This window comes from Carassius auratus, chromosome 43 (genome assembly GCF_003368295.1).
Source record: "Carassius auratus strain Wakin chromosome 43, ASM336829v1, whole genome shotgun sequence".
In the NCBI taxonomy this organism is placed as follows: domain Eukaryota; kingdom Metazoa; phylum Chordata; class Actinopteri; order Cypriniformes; family Cyprinidae; genus Carassius; species Carassius auratus.
In genome coordinates this window covers 19135131-19153670 of record NC_039285.1, presented here as the reverse complement: position 1 = coordinate 19153670, position 18540 = coordinate 19135131, and the positions used below count along the sequence as shown (strand labels likewise).

Genomic DNA, 18540 nt, shown 5'->3' with positions numbered 1-18540 from the left:
TGTGATCAGGCTTCACACTGAACATCAACCTCTAGTGCCATAGCACATGGGTCAAAACATTTACCATTTAAATATCTCTTAATGCATGCAAAATGCATATTTTAATTTAATGTTGGATGCCGTTTGAGAAGCTATACTCTATATTTAACAACAGAAATTAAACTTTTTTTTTCCTCCATTACAGATTCTGCTCTCCATCCTTCCTAGATCCCATCATGAGCTACAGGAAGATGGACAAGCATGGAAGCCCACAGTATTGCCGCCATTTTCTGTCTGACAACAGCATCTTCCATGGTAAGTATGATGTGGATGATGGATTTATCGTACTGAGAACTGGGAATTTTGCACTTCTCCATATCTCAGGAAATGTGAAGAGTGGGTTTTGATTACTTGACCAGTGACCACCAAATGCATTTGGGACTGGTATACACAAGGTGGTGCTGTATCTCACATCATGAGAATAATAAAGCCCTTGTGCTGGATTATGGTACTGAAAGGAAAGGAAATCAGTCCTTCTTGGCTTGATGCTGTTTGTTTAAATGGGACTGAGTCCCCAAGGCCACATCACTGAGCACAAAACTGACAGCTTCACAGAAATATTATAGCAGTACCCACTACAAATAGCTACAGATGGGTTAAAAAAATGAAAGAATTTGTCCAGCCATGCATACATGCAGATTGGAGAGACAGGAATACTGACAGATGTGCTAAGAGCCAGGCTATAAATTCTCATTATTAAATGCTAAATGTTATAGCTTACCTAACGCTAGATCACAGATCTTAATATGTTCATCAGATGCTTTAAATGACATTTTGACCACATTTTCCTGTGATATTTCCAGACATTTATATATATATATATAATGTGTGTGTGTATATATTATGTGTTTGTGTGTGCTATGATTTCCAGGCTTGGAAATTTAAATGTAAATTTCTATATTGAATTATAATATTTATAAGTTATGCTTCCACAGTGCTCAAAAACATATAAATATCAATTAATAAAAAATAGCGTATAATGAAAATTAGCGTATAATGAATATTTACATAAATATACATTACTGTGCAAAACTTTTGGGTTAGTAAGATTTTTTTTTTTTTAAGTCTCTTATTTTCAGGCTTTCAAGGCTGCATTTACAGTGGAGATCAAAATTAGAAAGTAATCTATGAATAATTGATTTTTTTCTGAAATATTGTTAATCTTCATTGCTCAAAATTTGAAGGAATATTAGCTGTTGGTATACTGTTGTTATACTAACATGTTTGACAAAATAACCAAGGCATTTCAACAAAAACTTTTATTTTGTGGAAAACACATTGATCAAAATTAGACAACAGTAACCACTGTTGCACCAAAGAAAATTACAATTCAAATTTTGGAGGGTTACAGGTGTCAAAAATAGTAGGAATCGTAGAGGCCCCTGCTTTGAATGACTTCAGCACATCTGCGGCTGCAGGACATCACTAGTTTCTCACACTGTGCTGCTGTGATCTTGGTCCACCCTTCTTCCAGTTTCGTCCAGTCTGGTAACTGTAGTGCGTTTCCTAGCCATAACTTTGTTTCCAAATATATTCCAGAAATTTTCATTCTGGTTTAGATAATGACTCTGGGCATTACTATTATTTCAGTGTTCTGACCTTTAAGGAACCGCTTTACCCATTTTGCAGTGTGACGGGGCATTGTCTTGCATGAGAATTGCAGGCAGATTGGGAGATGATTGTTGGGAAGGAACTGCATGTTGCTGAAGGAGGTTCTGATAAACATTTGCATTTTCTCTGCAATTTATCTGTATAAGAGGCCCAACTCCTGCTCCACAAGACACTTCCTCCTCCTCCTTTCACTGACTTATTTACACACTTGGACTTCAGTCTTTCCTCAGTTTGATGCCAAACATAATGTTTCCCATCAGACCCAAATAAATGTAACTTGCTCTCATCACTAAAGTGAACTTTGGACCAGTTCTCCTCTCTCCACGCAACATGCTCTTCAGCAAAGGTGAGCCTAGACTTTTGATTCTTTCTGTTGATGAGAGGCTTCATCACTGCAGTGCAAGGACAGATGCAAAGACAGATCCTTAAAGTGCATATTCCAGGTTAGAGTTGATGTAGGAACTAGATTTTCTTTAAACTTCTTTAAATTTGTTTTTGTGAGAGAATTTTACTTCCGCATCTGAAAACCGCCAAAACTATAAGTAACGTAATGAGAGGGAGTGTGGTCTATAGGAAAACAATTGATCGCAATGACAGTTCGGACGCTGAGAAACTTTTAAGTGTTTATTTACACATATGATGGACCACAGATACAATTATGATTCTGCTATGCGGCCAAGATAGCAGGGACAGGCCAGGATTAGAAAGAAGAATGGTCAGATGAGACTAATTGAGTTGTGTGAGGAGATCAAGGCAGGTGTCTTGGTGAGAGACCAGTGTTACCTTACAAATATACATGTTAGCTAATGATATGTACTAACCCGATTCCAAAAAATTCGGGACACTGTACAAATTGTGAGTAAAAAAGGAATGGAATAGTTTTCAAATCTTATAAACTTGTATTTTATTCACAATAGAATATAGATAACATATCAAATGTTGAAAGTGACACGTTTTGAAAAAGCATGCAAAATATTGGCTCATTTTGGATTTCATGAGAGCAACACATACCAAAAAAGTTGGGACAGGTAGCAATAAGAGGCTGGAAAAGTTAAATGTACACTTAAGGAACAGCTGGAGGACCAATTTGCAAATTATTAGGGAAATTGGCAGCATGATTGGGTATAAAAAGAGCCTCTCAGAGTGACAGTGTCTCTCAGAAGTCAAGATGGGCAGAGGATCACCATTCCCCCAATGCTGCGGCGAAAAATATTGGAGCAATATCAGAAAGGAGTTTCTCAGAGAGTAATTGCAAAGAGTTTGAAGTTATCATCATCTAAAGTGCATGCTATCATCTAAAGATTCAGAGAATCTGAAACAATCTCAGAATCTGAAAAACCATACTGGGTGCTCGTGATCTTCGGGCCCTTAGATGGCACTGCATCACATACAGGAATGCTACTGTAATGAAAATCACAACATGGGCTTACGAATACTTCCAGAAAATATTGTTGGTGAACACAGTCCACCGTGCCATTCGCCGTTGCCAGCTAAAACTCTATAGGTCAGAAAATAAGCCATATCTAAACATGATCCAGAAGCGCAGGTGTTTTCTCTGGGCCAAGGCTTATCTAAAATGGACTGTGGCAAAGTGGAAAACTGTTCTGTGGTCAGATAAAATCAAAATTTGAAGTTATTTTTGGAAAACTGGGATGCCATGTCATCCGGACTAAAGAAGACAAAGACAACCCAAGTTGTTATCAGTGCTCAGTTCAGAAGCCTGCCTCTCTGATGGTATGGGGTTACATGAGTGCGTGTGGCATGAGCAGCTTACACATCTGGAAAGGCACCATCAATGCTGACGTCGTCTCTTTCAGGGAAGACCTTGTATTTTCCAACATGACAATGCCAGACACATACTTCATCAATTACAACATCATGGCTGTGTAGAAGGACCGGGTACTGAAATGGCCACCCTGCAGTACAGATCATTCACCCACAGAAAACATTTGGCGCATCATAAAGAGGAAGATTTGACAAAGAAGACCTAAGACAGTTGAACAACTAGAAGCCTGTATTAGACAAGAATGGGACCACATTCCTATTCCTAAACTTGAGCAACTTGTCTCCTCAGTCCCCAGACGTTTGCAGACTGTTATAAAAAGAAGAGGGGATGCCACACAGTGGTAAACATGGTCTTGTCCCAACTTTTTTGACATGTGTTGATGCCATGAAATTTAAAATCAACTTATTTTCCCCTTAAATGTATACATTTTCTCAGTTTAACCTGTTCAGCACTGAACTGATGAGCAATTCCAGCTGCAGTGCTGAACAGATTCCCCACTGAGTCTCTGCATCCTGTCTTCTCTTGCATTTGTCTTACATAGACAACCAGCCTTTTTGGACTTTAATGTATTAGTGTCACTGTAAAGCTGCGAGATTGTAGAAATCACAGATTTGTAATGGCCAGTTTCTCTTGCGACGGCTGAAAAGGTCATCCTTTGGCCTTGATCTGGACTGCCTCCTTTTTCAGTCAACATAGAGCGGCCCGCCATCTTGCAATCTCAGTGAAAATTAGAGGAATGCTGCCAGTTAAATAGAGTGTGTCATATATTTAAGGAAATTAGCACCAGGTGCCATATAAACACCAATAACTTCTTATCTGTAAGTGTTCTCTAATTTTAATCAGTGTTGTTTTTTAAATATCTCAGTTAAATTTTTATACTGTGCTTCAGAATACAATTTATTCATGAAATAACCTTAAAAACTGCCTTAATTCCTGTTAGGATATAGGAGTTCAAATAGGACTAAGCATTGACCGTGAAATTTAAGAAATTGTAGGTTGTCCTCTCATTTTGATCTCTACTGTTTAAATTAATAATAATAATAATAATAATAATAATAATATTGTGAAATATTATTCAAATGTGAAATACGTTTTCTATTTTAATATATTTTAAAATTGTATTAATGATGTTAATTTATATGATGTTCATTTATGTTAAATGATTTGTGCTGTGGTTCGTGATTCTTTAGAAATCATTCTAATATGCTGATATATGTGTGTGTGTGTGTGTGTGTGTATGTTGTGTGTGTGTAATCTTATAAATAGAATCATTATTCATTTATTTACTATTACTTTTGGTCAGTTGAATGCATCCTTGCTGAATAAAAATATTATTTTCTTTTAAACAGTAGTTTCTTCAGCTAAAAATTAGTCTTTTAAGTGTGAACTCTATAAAATAGTTCACAAAAAAACTTATTCAGTCACAAACAACTGGAAAAAATGTGTCTAATTGAATAAATGAATTAAAATTTAATTTACAAGTAGCACTTGAGACAAGTTTTTTTCGCTGATGGAAGATGCATCAGATGATTGATTTATATGAGTTAGGTTTGTTTTGGCTATAATCAGTCTATATAAGTACAATCACCATTTAGACCATTTACATATAATCAGCATTTACTCTGCAGTGACCCCTTTCAAGATCATTATAATCAGCATTAATACTTTAGACCTACCATACCCATATTCTAGTGCCATATATTGACATGAACGAGATGCAGTGGTGTGGTGGTGTGTTTGTTCCTCTGAGACAGGTGTGATTGTTGTCTAGTGGCTGGGCAGTAGAAGCATGATGTCCATCAGCTCTGTGGGCTGCAGCCCGCCTGTCTGTCTGCTGTTTTGTCTGGCTCTTCTTGCTTGGCATGCCATGTTGCACCGCTGCAGTGATTTACCCTCGTTCATTCTTTAAACGGTTTCACTCCTCCCACGGTCAGAGATGGATCAGTCTGCCTGGAAAATGACAAAAGCGAGTGATTTAAGTTTATGAAACCTGTGTTTGCTTCCCAATTCCACAAGTCCCTTTTTATATTGCACCAGTTTCCAGTTTCCCCCTCTCAAATTGTGTCTCACTCTCTCTCTCTCACTGTTTTATAGTCATATGCTTGCTCGATTGTCTCAGATGGCTAGAGCAATAATGATGAAGGAACAAATAAGAAATTGAGTTCATATGCATCACTAGAAAATATTAGAGGTTTAATATGATATGAATCACTTGTAAAATAAAACCAAGAGTTGCGTTTGTGTTTAAATTGATTATATGATAGACTTATATATGATAGCTTTGATTCCCCCAGCAATGCCTGGTCAGCCCAATTTCATATCGCCTCAGACACATTTATTTTGCCACACAATACACACATCAAGAAGGGTGAGCCCAGACAGTATTGATTATATTATCTTAATTCAAAACCAGTTTACAGCTCTGGTAATATCTGCATCACTCCACATCTATCTGATCTATCTGAATCGTTCATTTAGACTTTGTTTTACAGTCAGCAACAATGTCCCATTTGACATTTAGCAGGGCACTGAGACACACACACACACACACACAAAGAAAGTCTTGAACAATTCTGGCTTATTTATGGGAATATGAAACCCTCGAAGGAATCGACGAAGAGATCCAGACTTGCTTATATTTTCTAAGGCTTTATTTCCACCTCTCACTGATGCTGTGTGATGGATGAGTGTGACAGAAGCTTCACAGTGAAGTGCTCACCAACTGAAACATCGAGTGAGCATATTTAACTTCGTACACCAAACTGAGCATATTTAAAAGCCATTTTGGTCTGGATAGAAGTGATTTAAGTGTAATAATATTTCACAATATTACTGTTTTCATTATATTTTTTATCAAATGAAGCGTAGCCTTGGTGAGCATAAGATATATTTTTTTTTCATTTAATCAGTCAGTCGATATTTAAGACTAAATGTTCAGATTTTTATACTGTCGAATGCATGGATTCAAAAAAATGTGGAATGTAGCAAACGAGCTGTTTGGACTAGTTTCCATATGCTTTTGTGGTGTATTTTTTATGTTTTGTTTTGAAGCTTGACAGACACTATTCTTCAGTTGTAAATGAGCAGTGTGAACATTCTACAAAACAAATTTTGGTTCCCGCATAAGAAACAGTAGTGTATTTTATCTTAAAACATCGCTTTAGCTACGCCAAGGTCAGGGGTTTGAATACGAGGGAAAGCAACAACTGATAAATGCAAATGCATAGCTTGAAAGCAATGCAAGTCACTTTGGATAGTACTGTAGAAATTTAGAAAATCTAGAAAAAAGGTCATACAGTTTTGTAAAGATATTTTTTGGGTGAACTTTGCACTGAAGCATTTGGAAGCAAATTTTTACTTATTTAATTATTTTACAATTTGTGATAAATATGTAAAAGACCATTATGTGCCTGGGGAGTAAATAATCCATAGCTGAAAATCTGTTAACACTTTCATCTCTCACATCATATTACCTCTCAGCACATAGTAAAATTAAAATTTCAGCACATAGATCACTGAGAAACACATTATGACATATTAATCTTTTAGAAACCTTCCACTTATCTCTAATAGCTCTGAACCATGCGTCAGTGCACATTCATCTGCAATGATGTGATTAGAAAGTTCATTTATTATCCCAGGAACATGAGTTTAAACTAAATCAGATGGTGTTTTAATCGGTTTATTCTCAAATACCCGTGAAACAGATTGATTTCAAATCAATTGGAACGTAATTTATTAATCAGTGTCAAAAAGTGACCCGTGTCTAGTTTACCTGAATTCTCTCTCTTACAAAAACAATAGTTACTGTTAGACCACAGTGTTTCTCTGAATTATACATTTTGCTGGAACAACAAATACTGGCCAGAGTTCATCCCAAAACGAAAAGTCTTTCATATATTCAGGACTTTATTTATTTACAGGAATTACAGGATATTTGGGGGTTAACTATTCCTTTGACTACCAGATAAAATGACGCGCGCCTCAGATGAACTACGACTCCACAAGAAATGTGCTTTTTAGAAGAACAACTAATCAAACTACGTTCCACTGACCCGTTAATCGCTTTCATAACACCCACATCCCCTCGTCTTCCCTCCTCCCTCCTGCGCACGAATATGTGCAGAAAAGAAGCGCGGATCTGCTTAGTGAGAAGATCAGAGTTACTGAGAATGAGGCGAATCAAGCGCGAGTGAGAGAAGAGGAGCGCGCGCGCCTCACTGAGCGGAGACTGGAGAGCGCTTTTCCGCGCGCATTGATTACAAGAATCAATTGGATTTTTTTTTTTTTTTTAATGATTCATTTAAAATTTATAGCCAGTAAATGTAACCGCATACTAATTCCTGATGAAGGGTGTCCTGTTACAGATATGTTTAATGGAAGAGTGCAATGACACCTGCATTCCGGAGCGCATATTTTGTTTTCTGATCATGGTGCCGAAAGGGATTCGGTCTTAATGCGGTGTTTACCTGTCATCAACTATAATGGCGGAACTGGAAGTTTTAAAAAATGTCAGTTTTGAGAAGGGTGAGTCATGCGTTACGCTGCTATAACATCAGTCACAAAACTGATTTATTTTCTAGCGTGTAGACACGTTACGATGCAATTGTTCACTGGTTTTTATAATTGTCTATTTTCTGATGGGTGTTTTTTCTTATGATTAGGTACTTAACTCAGGGTATCCAGTTAGAGTCTAGATTAAGTCTCATATGAAGCATTTTAATGTAAGTGATGTTGGCAGTTAGTCTTTCTGAGCTGTGCTTGGGTTTGTACGCATGACTTTAAGTGAGAGGAGCTGTCCAGGGTTCTACATCGGAATGCTGTTGTACTCTGTGGAAGGGGGTAAGAGATGCCGCTCCAAAACACGAATCTACAGGCTGTGGCTAATTTAATTTTTGCTATCTATTTAGTTCTCAAGCTGCGAAACCTAATTTTCTGATTTTATAATAGCGGATCTGATTCGTGTTACTAATTATATTAAAACCATTACGGATCATTATGACGTGCGTTTCCATAGGTATTTTGGAGCAATACAATAGAATATGATTTTTACTCCAGCCTTAAAAGCCTTGTTTTATTAGGATAGGGTTAGTTTTTTTTTTTTTTTTTTTTTTTTTTTTTGCCATCTGTGTCTGTGATCTGCAGTTATATTGGGATTTCGAAGGCGAGAAACCTAAAAATATGGCTGTGATTCTGGTATTACCAAATAATAGGATGGTGCTAGCAGTGCCAAGGTTATGGGTTCGATTCCCAGGGAATGCATTAAGTGATAAATTGGATACTTTTAAGGCAGTGTTAGTCACTTTGGATAAAAGCTCTTCTTAATGCATAAATGTAAATGTATACATGCTGAAAACCTTTTATGATGGCACTGATGGCGTGCTTTAAACAAAACAAAAACACTGTAAAATTAATTAACAAAAAAAATTGAATATATATACAGATTTACAAATACATCTTGCTTCTTGCTCTTGTTTTTATATCAGAAACAGGGTCACACGTGGTTGCATTTTATTTCGTGATTTCAGTACGAAATGAGATCAAGCATGTGTCTGAGAGAGGGGCGCAGTGCTTTAGTGGTGCTCTAGGCGAATATATCACCTCTGCCACTGACTACAGGGAAACATAATGCTTAATGTGATGAACTATAAAGGTGTTTATGAGTGTCTAAGCCATGATAACCAGGGTCTCCTAGGGTCATTCCTTTGACTTTCTTCAGTTCTTTTAGCCCTATGTTATAGAGACTTTGAGAAAGGATATTAATTGTCATTAGAGATTTTGTGCACTATTCTTTATAACAGTGTCATTTATTATTAGTCACTTGTGTGAATATCAGTAAATTAATAATGCACAAATAAATTACATTTTGTTTTAGGATCTGTAATTGTAATATGATACAAAGAAAATTGTTTGTGGCACTATTAAAGTGTAAAATGCCAGCACAGCAATAATAAAAGCTGTTTCGTCCCTGCTCCACAGTGGAAAGACCTTGCTGTTCTCCTGTATATATCATGTCAACAGGTTACTCTCGTTTTTAGGTTTCTGTTTGTTTTTCACTGCAGTGACTGTTTCCTACTCCCCTGCAAAGAGAAAATAGGTGCTTTCCCTCTCAGATAATGATGATCCACTGCAGTATTGCCTTTATTTTCAGACCTTATCAACATACATCCGTCCGTGTTCCTTTCCTTTCCTTTTCATTTTTCCTTTCCTTTCCTTTCCTTTCCTTTCCTTTTCGTTTTTCCTTTCCTGTCCTGTCCTGTCCTTTCATTTCCTTTCCTTTCCTTTCCTTTCCTTTCCTTTCCTTTCCTTTCCTTTCCTTTCCTTTCCTTTCCTTTCCTTTCCTTTCCTGTCCTTTCCTTTCCTGTTTTTTCTTTCCTTTCCTTTCCTTTCCTTTCCTTTCCTTTCCTTTCCTTTCCTTTCCTTTTCGTTTTTACTTTCCTTTCCTTTCCTTTCCTTTTCGTTTTTCCTTTCCTTTCCTTTCCTTTCATTTAATTTCCTTTCCTTTTCGTTTTTACTTTCCTTTCCTTTCCTTTTCGTTTTTCCTTTCCTGTCCTGTCCTTTCCTTTCCTTTCCTTTCCTTTTTGTTTTTCCTTTCCTTTCCTTTCCTTTTTGTTTTTCCTTTCCTGTCCTGTCCTTTCCTTTCCTTTCCTTTCCTTTCCTTTCCTTTTCGTTTTTCCTTTCCTTTCCTGTCCTTTCCTTTCCTGTTTTTTCTTTCCTTTCCTTTCCTTTCCTTTTCGTTTTTTCCTTTCCTTTCCTTTCCTTTCTTTTCCTTTCCTTTCATTTCATTTCCTTTCCTTTTCGTTTTTCCTTTCCTTTCCTTTCCTTTCCTTTCCTTTCCTGTCCTGTCCTGTCCTGTCCTGTCCTGTCCTGTCCTGTCCTTTCCTTTCCTTTCCTTTCCTTTCCTTTTGTGTCATGTCCTTTTCATCATTCTGCACTGTTGTTAAGCCTTTCTGTCTGTGTTTTGACTCAGTGTCTGTTTATTGGATTTTGTAAATTATAAAAGAGAATCCTAATTATCCATTAACTTGGTGTAATAATGTTAACTAAGAGGTTGTTTTGGGGGATGTACAGTTAGTAGCCCCTGTCTTAAGTGATCCCTTCAGTGAAGCAAGCTCAAGAGAATGGACACAACTTCATATTTTAATGACGAATGTAGTTAAGATCACCCACTCTGTATAAAAGAATAGGCTTCAGTTGCACAATTAGCACCACTGGAGGCAAACTGGAGGCAAATTTCCATTCAATGCAGATCTCCATGGCCATTCTTTCTGAAGTGGAGAAGATAGACAGTTCACAGGGGTACTCGTTTCTGTTCTGTGAGATATCCATATCAGCTCTGCACCATCCTTGTGCTGGGGAAAGGGAAATGGCAAAGGGGAGGGGCTTTCCCAATTGGCCCAATACCTGACTGAGCATCTCCCCAAACACCAGCCTGCAGAACAGTGCTTCTTTGATGTCAATACTAGGAACGCACGGAGGGAACCCCGTCAGAGCAGCAGTCATAAATATATTAAGATTCCCCACAGTTATTTTTGTCTGATGGATTGTGGGGGCTCAGTGGGGGTTCCTGCTGAAATCGTGGTGGTTCAGTTTGAGTGAAGGCAAAAATATCATCATTGTTTCTAATTAAGACAGAGAAGATGTGATAAGTGGTTAATTCCTCCACCAGCTGGTGCGTGGATGTTGTGAATCTGCCGTTCTCTCAGGAGAGCTCTGCAAGGAACCAGTTTTCAATAGTGTCCACCAGGGCGCTATCGTCGGTCTTTAATTAGTTCACATATTTCCCTCGATTTCTACAAGACGTGCCTCCAGCTTTCCTGAATGCCCTAACAGAAGGCTTTCAAATTAATAGAAGGTGAGAAATAATCTGTCTAGTATGTGATATTCGGCAGTGCAGACTTGCATAGGACACTTCTGTTAAGTGGATTGTTCAGCCAAAAAAAAAAAAAAGGAAAAGTTCTGTCATTATTAACTTAATCTTCTAAACCTATTTGGGTTTCCTTTTTCCATGGAACAAATAAAAAGTGACTTTTTGAAGAATGCGCTATTCACTATTTTCAATATAATAAAAGAGAATGAGGACTGGAATTGCTCCAAAATCATAAAGAAAGTACTACAAAAATACCATGCATCAATACGACACCGAATCCCAAGTCTTCTGAAGCCATACGATAGCTTAATGTGACAAACAGAACAAAATGTATGTCTTTAGTCACAGAAAAACTGTGCTGTAGCTATCCTTGGCATGTTCATGAGTCATTTCAAGTCATCTTTTTTTCACTGAATTGGTTCATTAACTTCACCGAAATGATCTGAAGTATGTTCATGAAACAGACTGATCTGATCCTCGAGTTTATCACTGAACAACAACATCAGTGTTGGTCTGTTTCTCACACAAAGCTAACATATGCCTTCAGAAGATGGAATGTAGAACATATGGGCTCGTTTTAGTTTATTTATTTAGTATATAGATTTCCACTTCTCTCTATTAATTATGCTTAATCATCTAGAATTTTGGCATGCTGATTATTTATCTTGAGAAAAAGCAAAAAAACTAAAAAAAGTTTCAATTGACCATTATCAATTGGTATACATTGGTAACAAGCCTACACACAGCTGTCATGCTTAGGGTTGCCAGATGTCGGGAGTTAATAAGAGCTTTTTCCCTTAAATGGATAAATTTTCTGGCAAGTGTTTTACTCAATTTTGCCAACAATTCAACCATGTGCACTGAAAACTAAAGTTTTTGAAAATCTCCATTGTGATAGTGGAAAACAGCCAGTCTGAGTATCTTCATGAGACTGATTAAATTAAATCTGCAAGCAAACCTTCAAGGTGACAACTGGTAGCCAGTGTAACCTGATGAGGAGAGGAGTAACGTGAGCTTTTTTTTAAATCACATTTGAAATTTTGGAGCAAAATAATTTTGATTATCTGTTTCACCATTATCATATTGCTAAATTGTTATTCTAATCGAATATCACATTTTTTTCAATTCATATGCAAAGAAACCCAGCAGTTTGTTTATTCACAGCAGAAATATGCAGTCGTCATACTATGGACAGCAGAGCACCCAGATTCTCCTGCAAAAATATTGTCCATTTAATCTTTCCCCTTTTCGTACCTCAAAAAGAGTCTTTGGAGTCAAGAGAGTTTAAATGCCACATTAAGGGCCTTCTGCCTGCTGCGTCTGAGATGGACGTCTTCCTGCATCTGACCAGCGGTCAGGACACATAGGTCAAAAACCAGTGCCACGGACTAATACAATTTCATATGTGGATGAATTCATTTTCACTCTAGCATGTGGCGCTCAGAAGAGCGAGAGAAATGAGGACACCGAGAACTCGAAGATGTGAAGATGTCAGAGAAATGCATTCATTTTGCAAATTGTGAGACTAAATGATTTATAGTGGCGGTTCAACTGATATCATAATGAGTGGAGGAGTTTTCAATAAATTAGTGACTTCCCCTCCAGTTCCACTCTTCTGCTCCATAGGTACAAAATTCAGTTTAAATGTAAGTTAAATCCCCACTCTTAGGCTTTTTAAAGACCTCACTTTAGATCTGTCTTTATTGACCCACATTGGCTTCTTTATACGTTAAAGTGGTTTTTATGGGCCCTTTGCGCCACGCGTCCTTTTGAATTTTGTGGGATGACACTCCATTGTACTCGTGTTATGTCATACCATTAATATTATCTGTTTTCTCTTCCATCTCCATTACTTATGCTGCTCACTTTGACCCTCAAGGGCAAAAACACATCTGTTCAAAGCCCCACCATCATGCACATCTTCCCCACAACAATACATTAGCTATTTTGTGTAAATCCCTGCTCGGTACTGCTTTCTACTGTCACAAAGGTTCAAAGGCTCCGTGTGAATAGCTTGCAGCATAGAAGATGGATGACCAAAGAGAGGGTGGAGAGGGCGTTAGATGTGGACATTCAGAAAGAGATTGTGGCTCTCAGTCTCAAGGGAAGGAAGCAAGAGAGAGTCTTCAGGGATGACTCACTTTCGAGCGGTCACCTTTGTGTATCAATGGCATGGGACCCTTCTTCCTGGCATCAGAGCGCTCGGCCATGGCCAACGTAGCGTCTCTTTTGGCCCGTAGGTTCTACCATGTTGGAGGCAGCGTGGCGGTGCCACAAAAGTGTCGTTTGGCATATATAGGTGAGAAGCTTCTTGTAAGTATAAATGTGTGTGGGTGAATGCACAATGTATTGGTTATACGCTGATATTATACATTTTTTTGTACCAGTCGTTATTTGATATTTAAATTTTTTATGCTAATTTCCCCTGTCTTTACAATTAGGATACCTATGCCATCATCTAACATTTACATTTATTCATTTGGCAGACGCTTTTATCCAAAACTATGTGTATACACACACACACACACACACACACACACACACTAATCTGCTTATTTTGATCATTGTCTGTATTTGTTTGTATGCACGTACAGCTCAGCCAAAGATACATGATGCAGAACTCAAAGTCATATTGCTCTTTATTGTTTTATGGCTTTCCAGCTGTTAGTTGGGCTGAAAGCACTAACCTCCTACTCCCTGCTCTGAGTTCTAACATTAGCTTTTATATGTTCATTAGACTGACATTTGTGAGCTTGTGTTTTTTTTTACCACTACATTGCATCAGAAATGAAAGTCAATTGGAAAAGAGCAAAAATTATACTCTGTCTATTATCAGCTCTCAGAAATAGTGGAAGACATCTACTCAGGGATTCAGAGCTCGAGAGAATGTGAGAATGATGGAATGTGCATTTTTATTTTTTTTATAGCTGACTGAATGTTTAGTGTGAAAGTATCTGTTTTATGGAACAGATGGCTTGAAGTGCAGTGTTCTCCTACAAATGTAAATATTAACCAGTGTTTCGACTATTTTAAACTCAAGAAAAGATCTGTGCAATGAAAAGGTGCACAGTTTTTTTTTTTTAGAAAAACCAAAGTATTTCCATGACTTCCTCTTTAAATGCTGCATTTGTTCCTGCATTTTGGATGAGTGCATATTTCTGTCCTGTTTGAGGATGAGGTAATTAAGTGAAAGCAAAATGAGTTGTATTTTGATGCATGGGATGAGAATAAATTGAAGTGCTGGTAAGAATGGATAGCAAATCTATTATCAGATATTTGACTCTGAGCAAAGAGAGTAGAGAGCTCGCACAGATTGTCGGGTATTTATAGCACAGACTGTGTACATGCTTTATTGGTGTGTGTGAGACATGTTCCACATCCAGATCCTCTTCCTCACAGTGCTCTGAGGCACTGTGAACGCTATGACAGTGCTGCTAAAGCATCTCGCCGACTTGGCTGTGGCTCAGATCTGCCATGTGGAGGGAGTCTGCTATCCTCTTCTGGTGGAAAGAGCATGGAGCAATATGTGGTTATTGCTTTGGTTATAATCTAACCTGATCTCTAATGATGATCCGGGTGATGATCAAGATAACAGCGCTTATGATTATGATAAAAAAAGGAAAAGACAACGGAAAAGGCTTTAAATGTACAATATGTAACATCATTTAGAAAATCGTCATTTAGCAAATTCCAGCACCTTACCCAGCTGACAATGTGCTCCGCTTCATCACAGTTCAGCAGTTCAGCCAGTGTGATGTGGAGCGCAAAAGTTAATGTGTTGATGCATGTGATTCATTAAATATGTTGACATTATAACGGTTTAATTTTTGTTATCTATTTTTTTACACAGAAGGGACCTATAATAAAAGTCAGTCATTTACACACTTTGTATGGTGAAATATAACTATCATTGTAGCTCAACAAGTATAAAGTAGTGTATTTTTGAAGAAGCATTAATGAGAAGACCATCATACTTCCGCAGTAAAAACATCTTTGTATTCATATTTTAGGAAAGTGTGGGGATATTGATTGATTACTATTGAAGAGGCATTTAATTCAGTGCTTTACTTATGTTTTTAAAGTAAATGCATGCAAATTAAGTGAAAGACCCATAAACTAACAATTTTAGTTAACATAAAAATAATAATTGTCACGAGTCACCTATTCCCCATCAAGTGAAAGTGAAGTGAGGACAAGTTTACCCCATACTCGGAATTTGTGCTCTGCATTTAATCCATCCAAGTGCACACACACACACACACACTATGAACACAAACCTGGAGCAGTGGACAGAGATATGGCTGTTCGGTGCCTTGATCAAGGGTCTCACCTCAGTCGTAGTATAGAGGGTGGATGAGGTTTGTGGTTATTCACTGCCCCCACCGACAATCCCTGCCAGACTTCAGACTCAAACCAACAACCTTGGGGTTACAAGTCAGACTCTCTAACCATTAGGCCACGATGTTATGATTTCAAGCGCTTTATCCTTGTTTTCCTTGCCTATTTGTCTGGTTCCTTACCTTGCCTTGTTTTTTCAACCTTGGCTTTATAATATGTTTTTGATTGTTCGCTGCCTGCCCTGACTTTTGCCTGTTTGTGGATTACTATTTTATCTGCATCTGATATTACTGTTAGCTAGTTATCGACCCTTGCTTGTCTGACTAGCTTTATTTCAATAAAGCTGTGGATGGATCCCCAACTCCATCATCACGGCTCCGTTACAGAATACTGAGCCCCGTGTAAGAGAAAGTGTGCAGCCTATAAAGCAGTGGTCTCAAACTTCCTGGAGGGCCAAAGCTCTGCAGAGTTTAGCTCCAACCAGCTCCAAATCACACCTGCTTGGAAGTTTCTAGTAATCCTGAAGACCTTGATTAGCTGGATTAAATTGTTTTACTTAAATAATGATGATAACGAGACACACACACATGAACATAATGATGAAATCAAATAAATAACCATGACAACTGAAAAGGAGCGGGAAACAGAGCAAAACTCAAACTGCGTCCATGAGGGTGTGACAGCCCTTTCAGAATGCTGTTATTTAGACCCATTGTTATTTTTAAGAACTGTAAATGCACATCCAGAGCCAGCGCTGCAGGACAGAACAGTTTGTTCAACCTGTGCGCAGGTGTCTGAATGCATAATGCATGTCTCATCTTCTGTTTTGTGTTCCTGTTCTGATGATTCTGAACACACAGTGCTTTGTGATTTAGGCATCACAGAGCCTGAGCCTCTACAACCCGATTATTTAGTGTTTGATATCTCCTTGTACTTCTCACCAGGCCTCTTTGATCTGAACTGCCGGCTTGGTGAACACATTTAGTTCTCCTATGCCTCCAATACCTATAAAGACACACTCTCTCTATCTTATTTACACTTTATTTCTCATCTCCCTCCTGTCATCTTTAACTTTCCTGGGTCACTACAGTACTATAAATTTAATTTAGCTCAGCTTTTCTTTTTGAGCTTCTGTTTTCCTCTCTGGCTGATTTGTGATGCTCTGCTAAGCTACAGTCCTGCCTAAATCCATCTGTCCCACAGAACAAATATAGAACTATGAGTATGTTCTCAGCCAAAAGCTTTGATTAAAAAATCAAGGGGACCGCATCAAGAAATGGGACATGAATAATTGAGCTAGAGATAAATTGGTTTTTACTTTTGTAATGGTAATTTGTCTTGATTGATACTTAAAAGTTTCTTAATAATTCTGAAATGACTGAAACTTTTTCCCCCACTTTTAAAGTCAACAAAAAAGAGGAGTTTGTAACCCATTGGTGGAGCTGCTTTAACTTAACAGGTTTAATAAGCAGCAAATTAGGAGTTTGTTCAGGGAAAACTCTTAGTTAATAGTGAATTATGTGTTCCCTAATCTAAAGTGTTAACATTATCTCTCTTCATTGTGATGTGATATGCATTATAAAAAATAATAAAAAAAGTTTTTTTAAATCAGTATTTGTATTCTATTTAGGATTAGGGTTACGGTTCATTTTGTATTTAATTTACTTCAAAAAAGTTCTGCCCCAGAGTACAGCTAAACTGTCTCTTTGACTCATTATTAACATGTCATGAAGTGGCAGGGGAGGTTGGCGTCCTGGAAGCGAGGGGCTCTTGTCAATCCTTCTCTCAAGTATTTGCACCTCTGTCTGCAGCCTAATGAACACGTTTCCTTCCCTCGAGATCTGTGCCGAGTCCCCGCTGTGCAGAGCGCAGTAATGGGCCGTGAAGGTTTACTCAACATGAGACTAATTTGTTTCAAATGAGCTGGAGAGACTCATGGTAATAACAATGATAGGAGTCCAAAGAGGAGGACAAGAGACTTAGACCGAGAGAAGCATAAATGAGAGGAATGAGCGAGGGAGAGAGACCCTCATTAACGGTTTATTAATCCTGACCACTCATTAAACTGGATTTCTTAATTTAGAGATCTAATTGATGACCCATAGATGTAGTGAGAAGAGCAGGAACATGTGCTTGTCTATGACCTTTGACCTTCTTGGGCATTCCTTCACACCCTTCAGTTTTGCTGTTTGTAATTCCCAATTAAGTTGCATGTCATGGCATACTAAGTCAAGTGGAGAGCATGTGTCCTCTTGTATACTGAAATGTTGAGTGTCCTTGTGGAAATTGATGTACCCTTGGTCGTGTTGTTTCTATGTTTTTAAAATTCCAGTCACAATTGTTTGGTCCAGGGAATCCCATGAGTCTGTTACAAGAGCACACCGTCCTACAGGTCCTTCAAAACAAGTCTATACGGCAACTTGTGAAATAAATTTGTGTGAGTGTGAGTTGCTGAAAGCCACCAACCATTTATCCAAAATTATAGTTTTGCTTGCTTGGGGAACGGCAGCCTAGAAATGTTCTATAATCCATATGTCAACATTTTACAAAAACGCTCACCAGGACTTGGAGTCTAAACTAAAACGCAAAGAAAGATGAATACATCGTTTATATGTTCCAAAAACATTTGCCACAAAGTGCAAAAATCTTCAAGTTTTAAAGGCAATCTCAAGCTGGTGAGCTGCCTTTGCTGTTTTCTGTCTGCCTTCTAAAGGCTAAATTCACAAACAGACGCTGTCCATTGGCAATGGACATGTTTGTTGGGTTATGTTGGACCAATGTTAACCCTGTCAGCTTTAGTCTGCACTTTTTCATTGAATGTTCATGCCGCTATCCTTTGCCAAATCTAGTGATTGACGGCATTGGCTGGCATCTGTTTGTGCAGTGTGAATCAGCC

The 18540-nt window shown here is 38.0% G+C and overlaps 1 protein-coding gene across 3 annotated transcripts in view; it reads left to right on the top strand.

Annotated features, from left to right (window-relative positions):
• LOC113061834 (1-phosphatidylinositol 4,5-bisphosphate phosphodiesterase eta-1-like) overlaps positions 1 to 18540 on the top strand; it is a 69822-nt gene that overhangs the window by 10397 nt on the left and 40885 nt on the right. For 2 of the 3 annotated variants that reach the window (XM_026231294.1, XM_026231292.1), the window contains exon 2: positions 185 to 294. In XM_026231294.1, the coding sequence (XP_026087079.1) occupies positions 216 to 294 (79 nt within the window). In that variant the 5' untranslated portion in view covers positions 185 to 215. Of the gene's footprint in view, positions 1 to 184; positions 295 to 7285; positions 7964 to 18540 lie in introns of those variants that run through there. The other variant, XM_026231293.1, reaches the window with a different exon arrangement.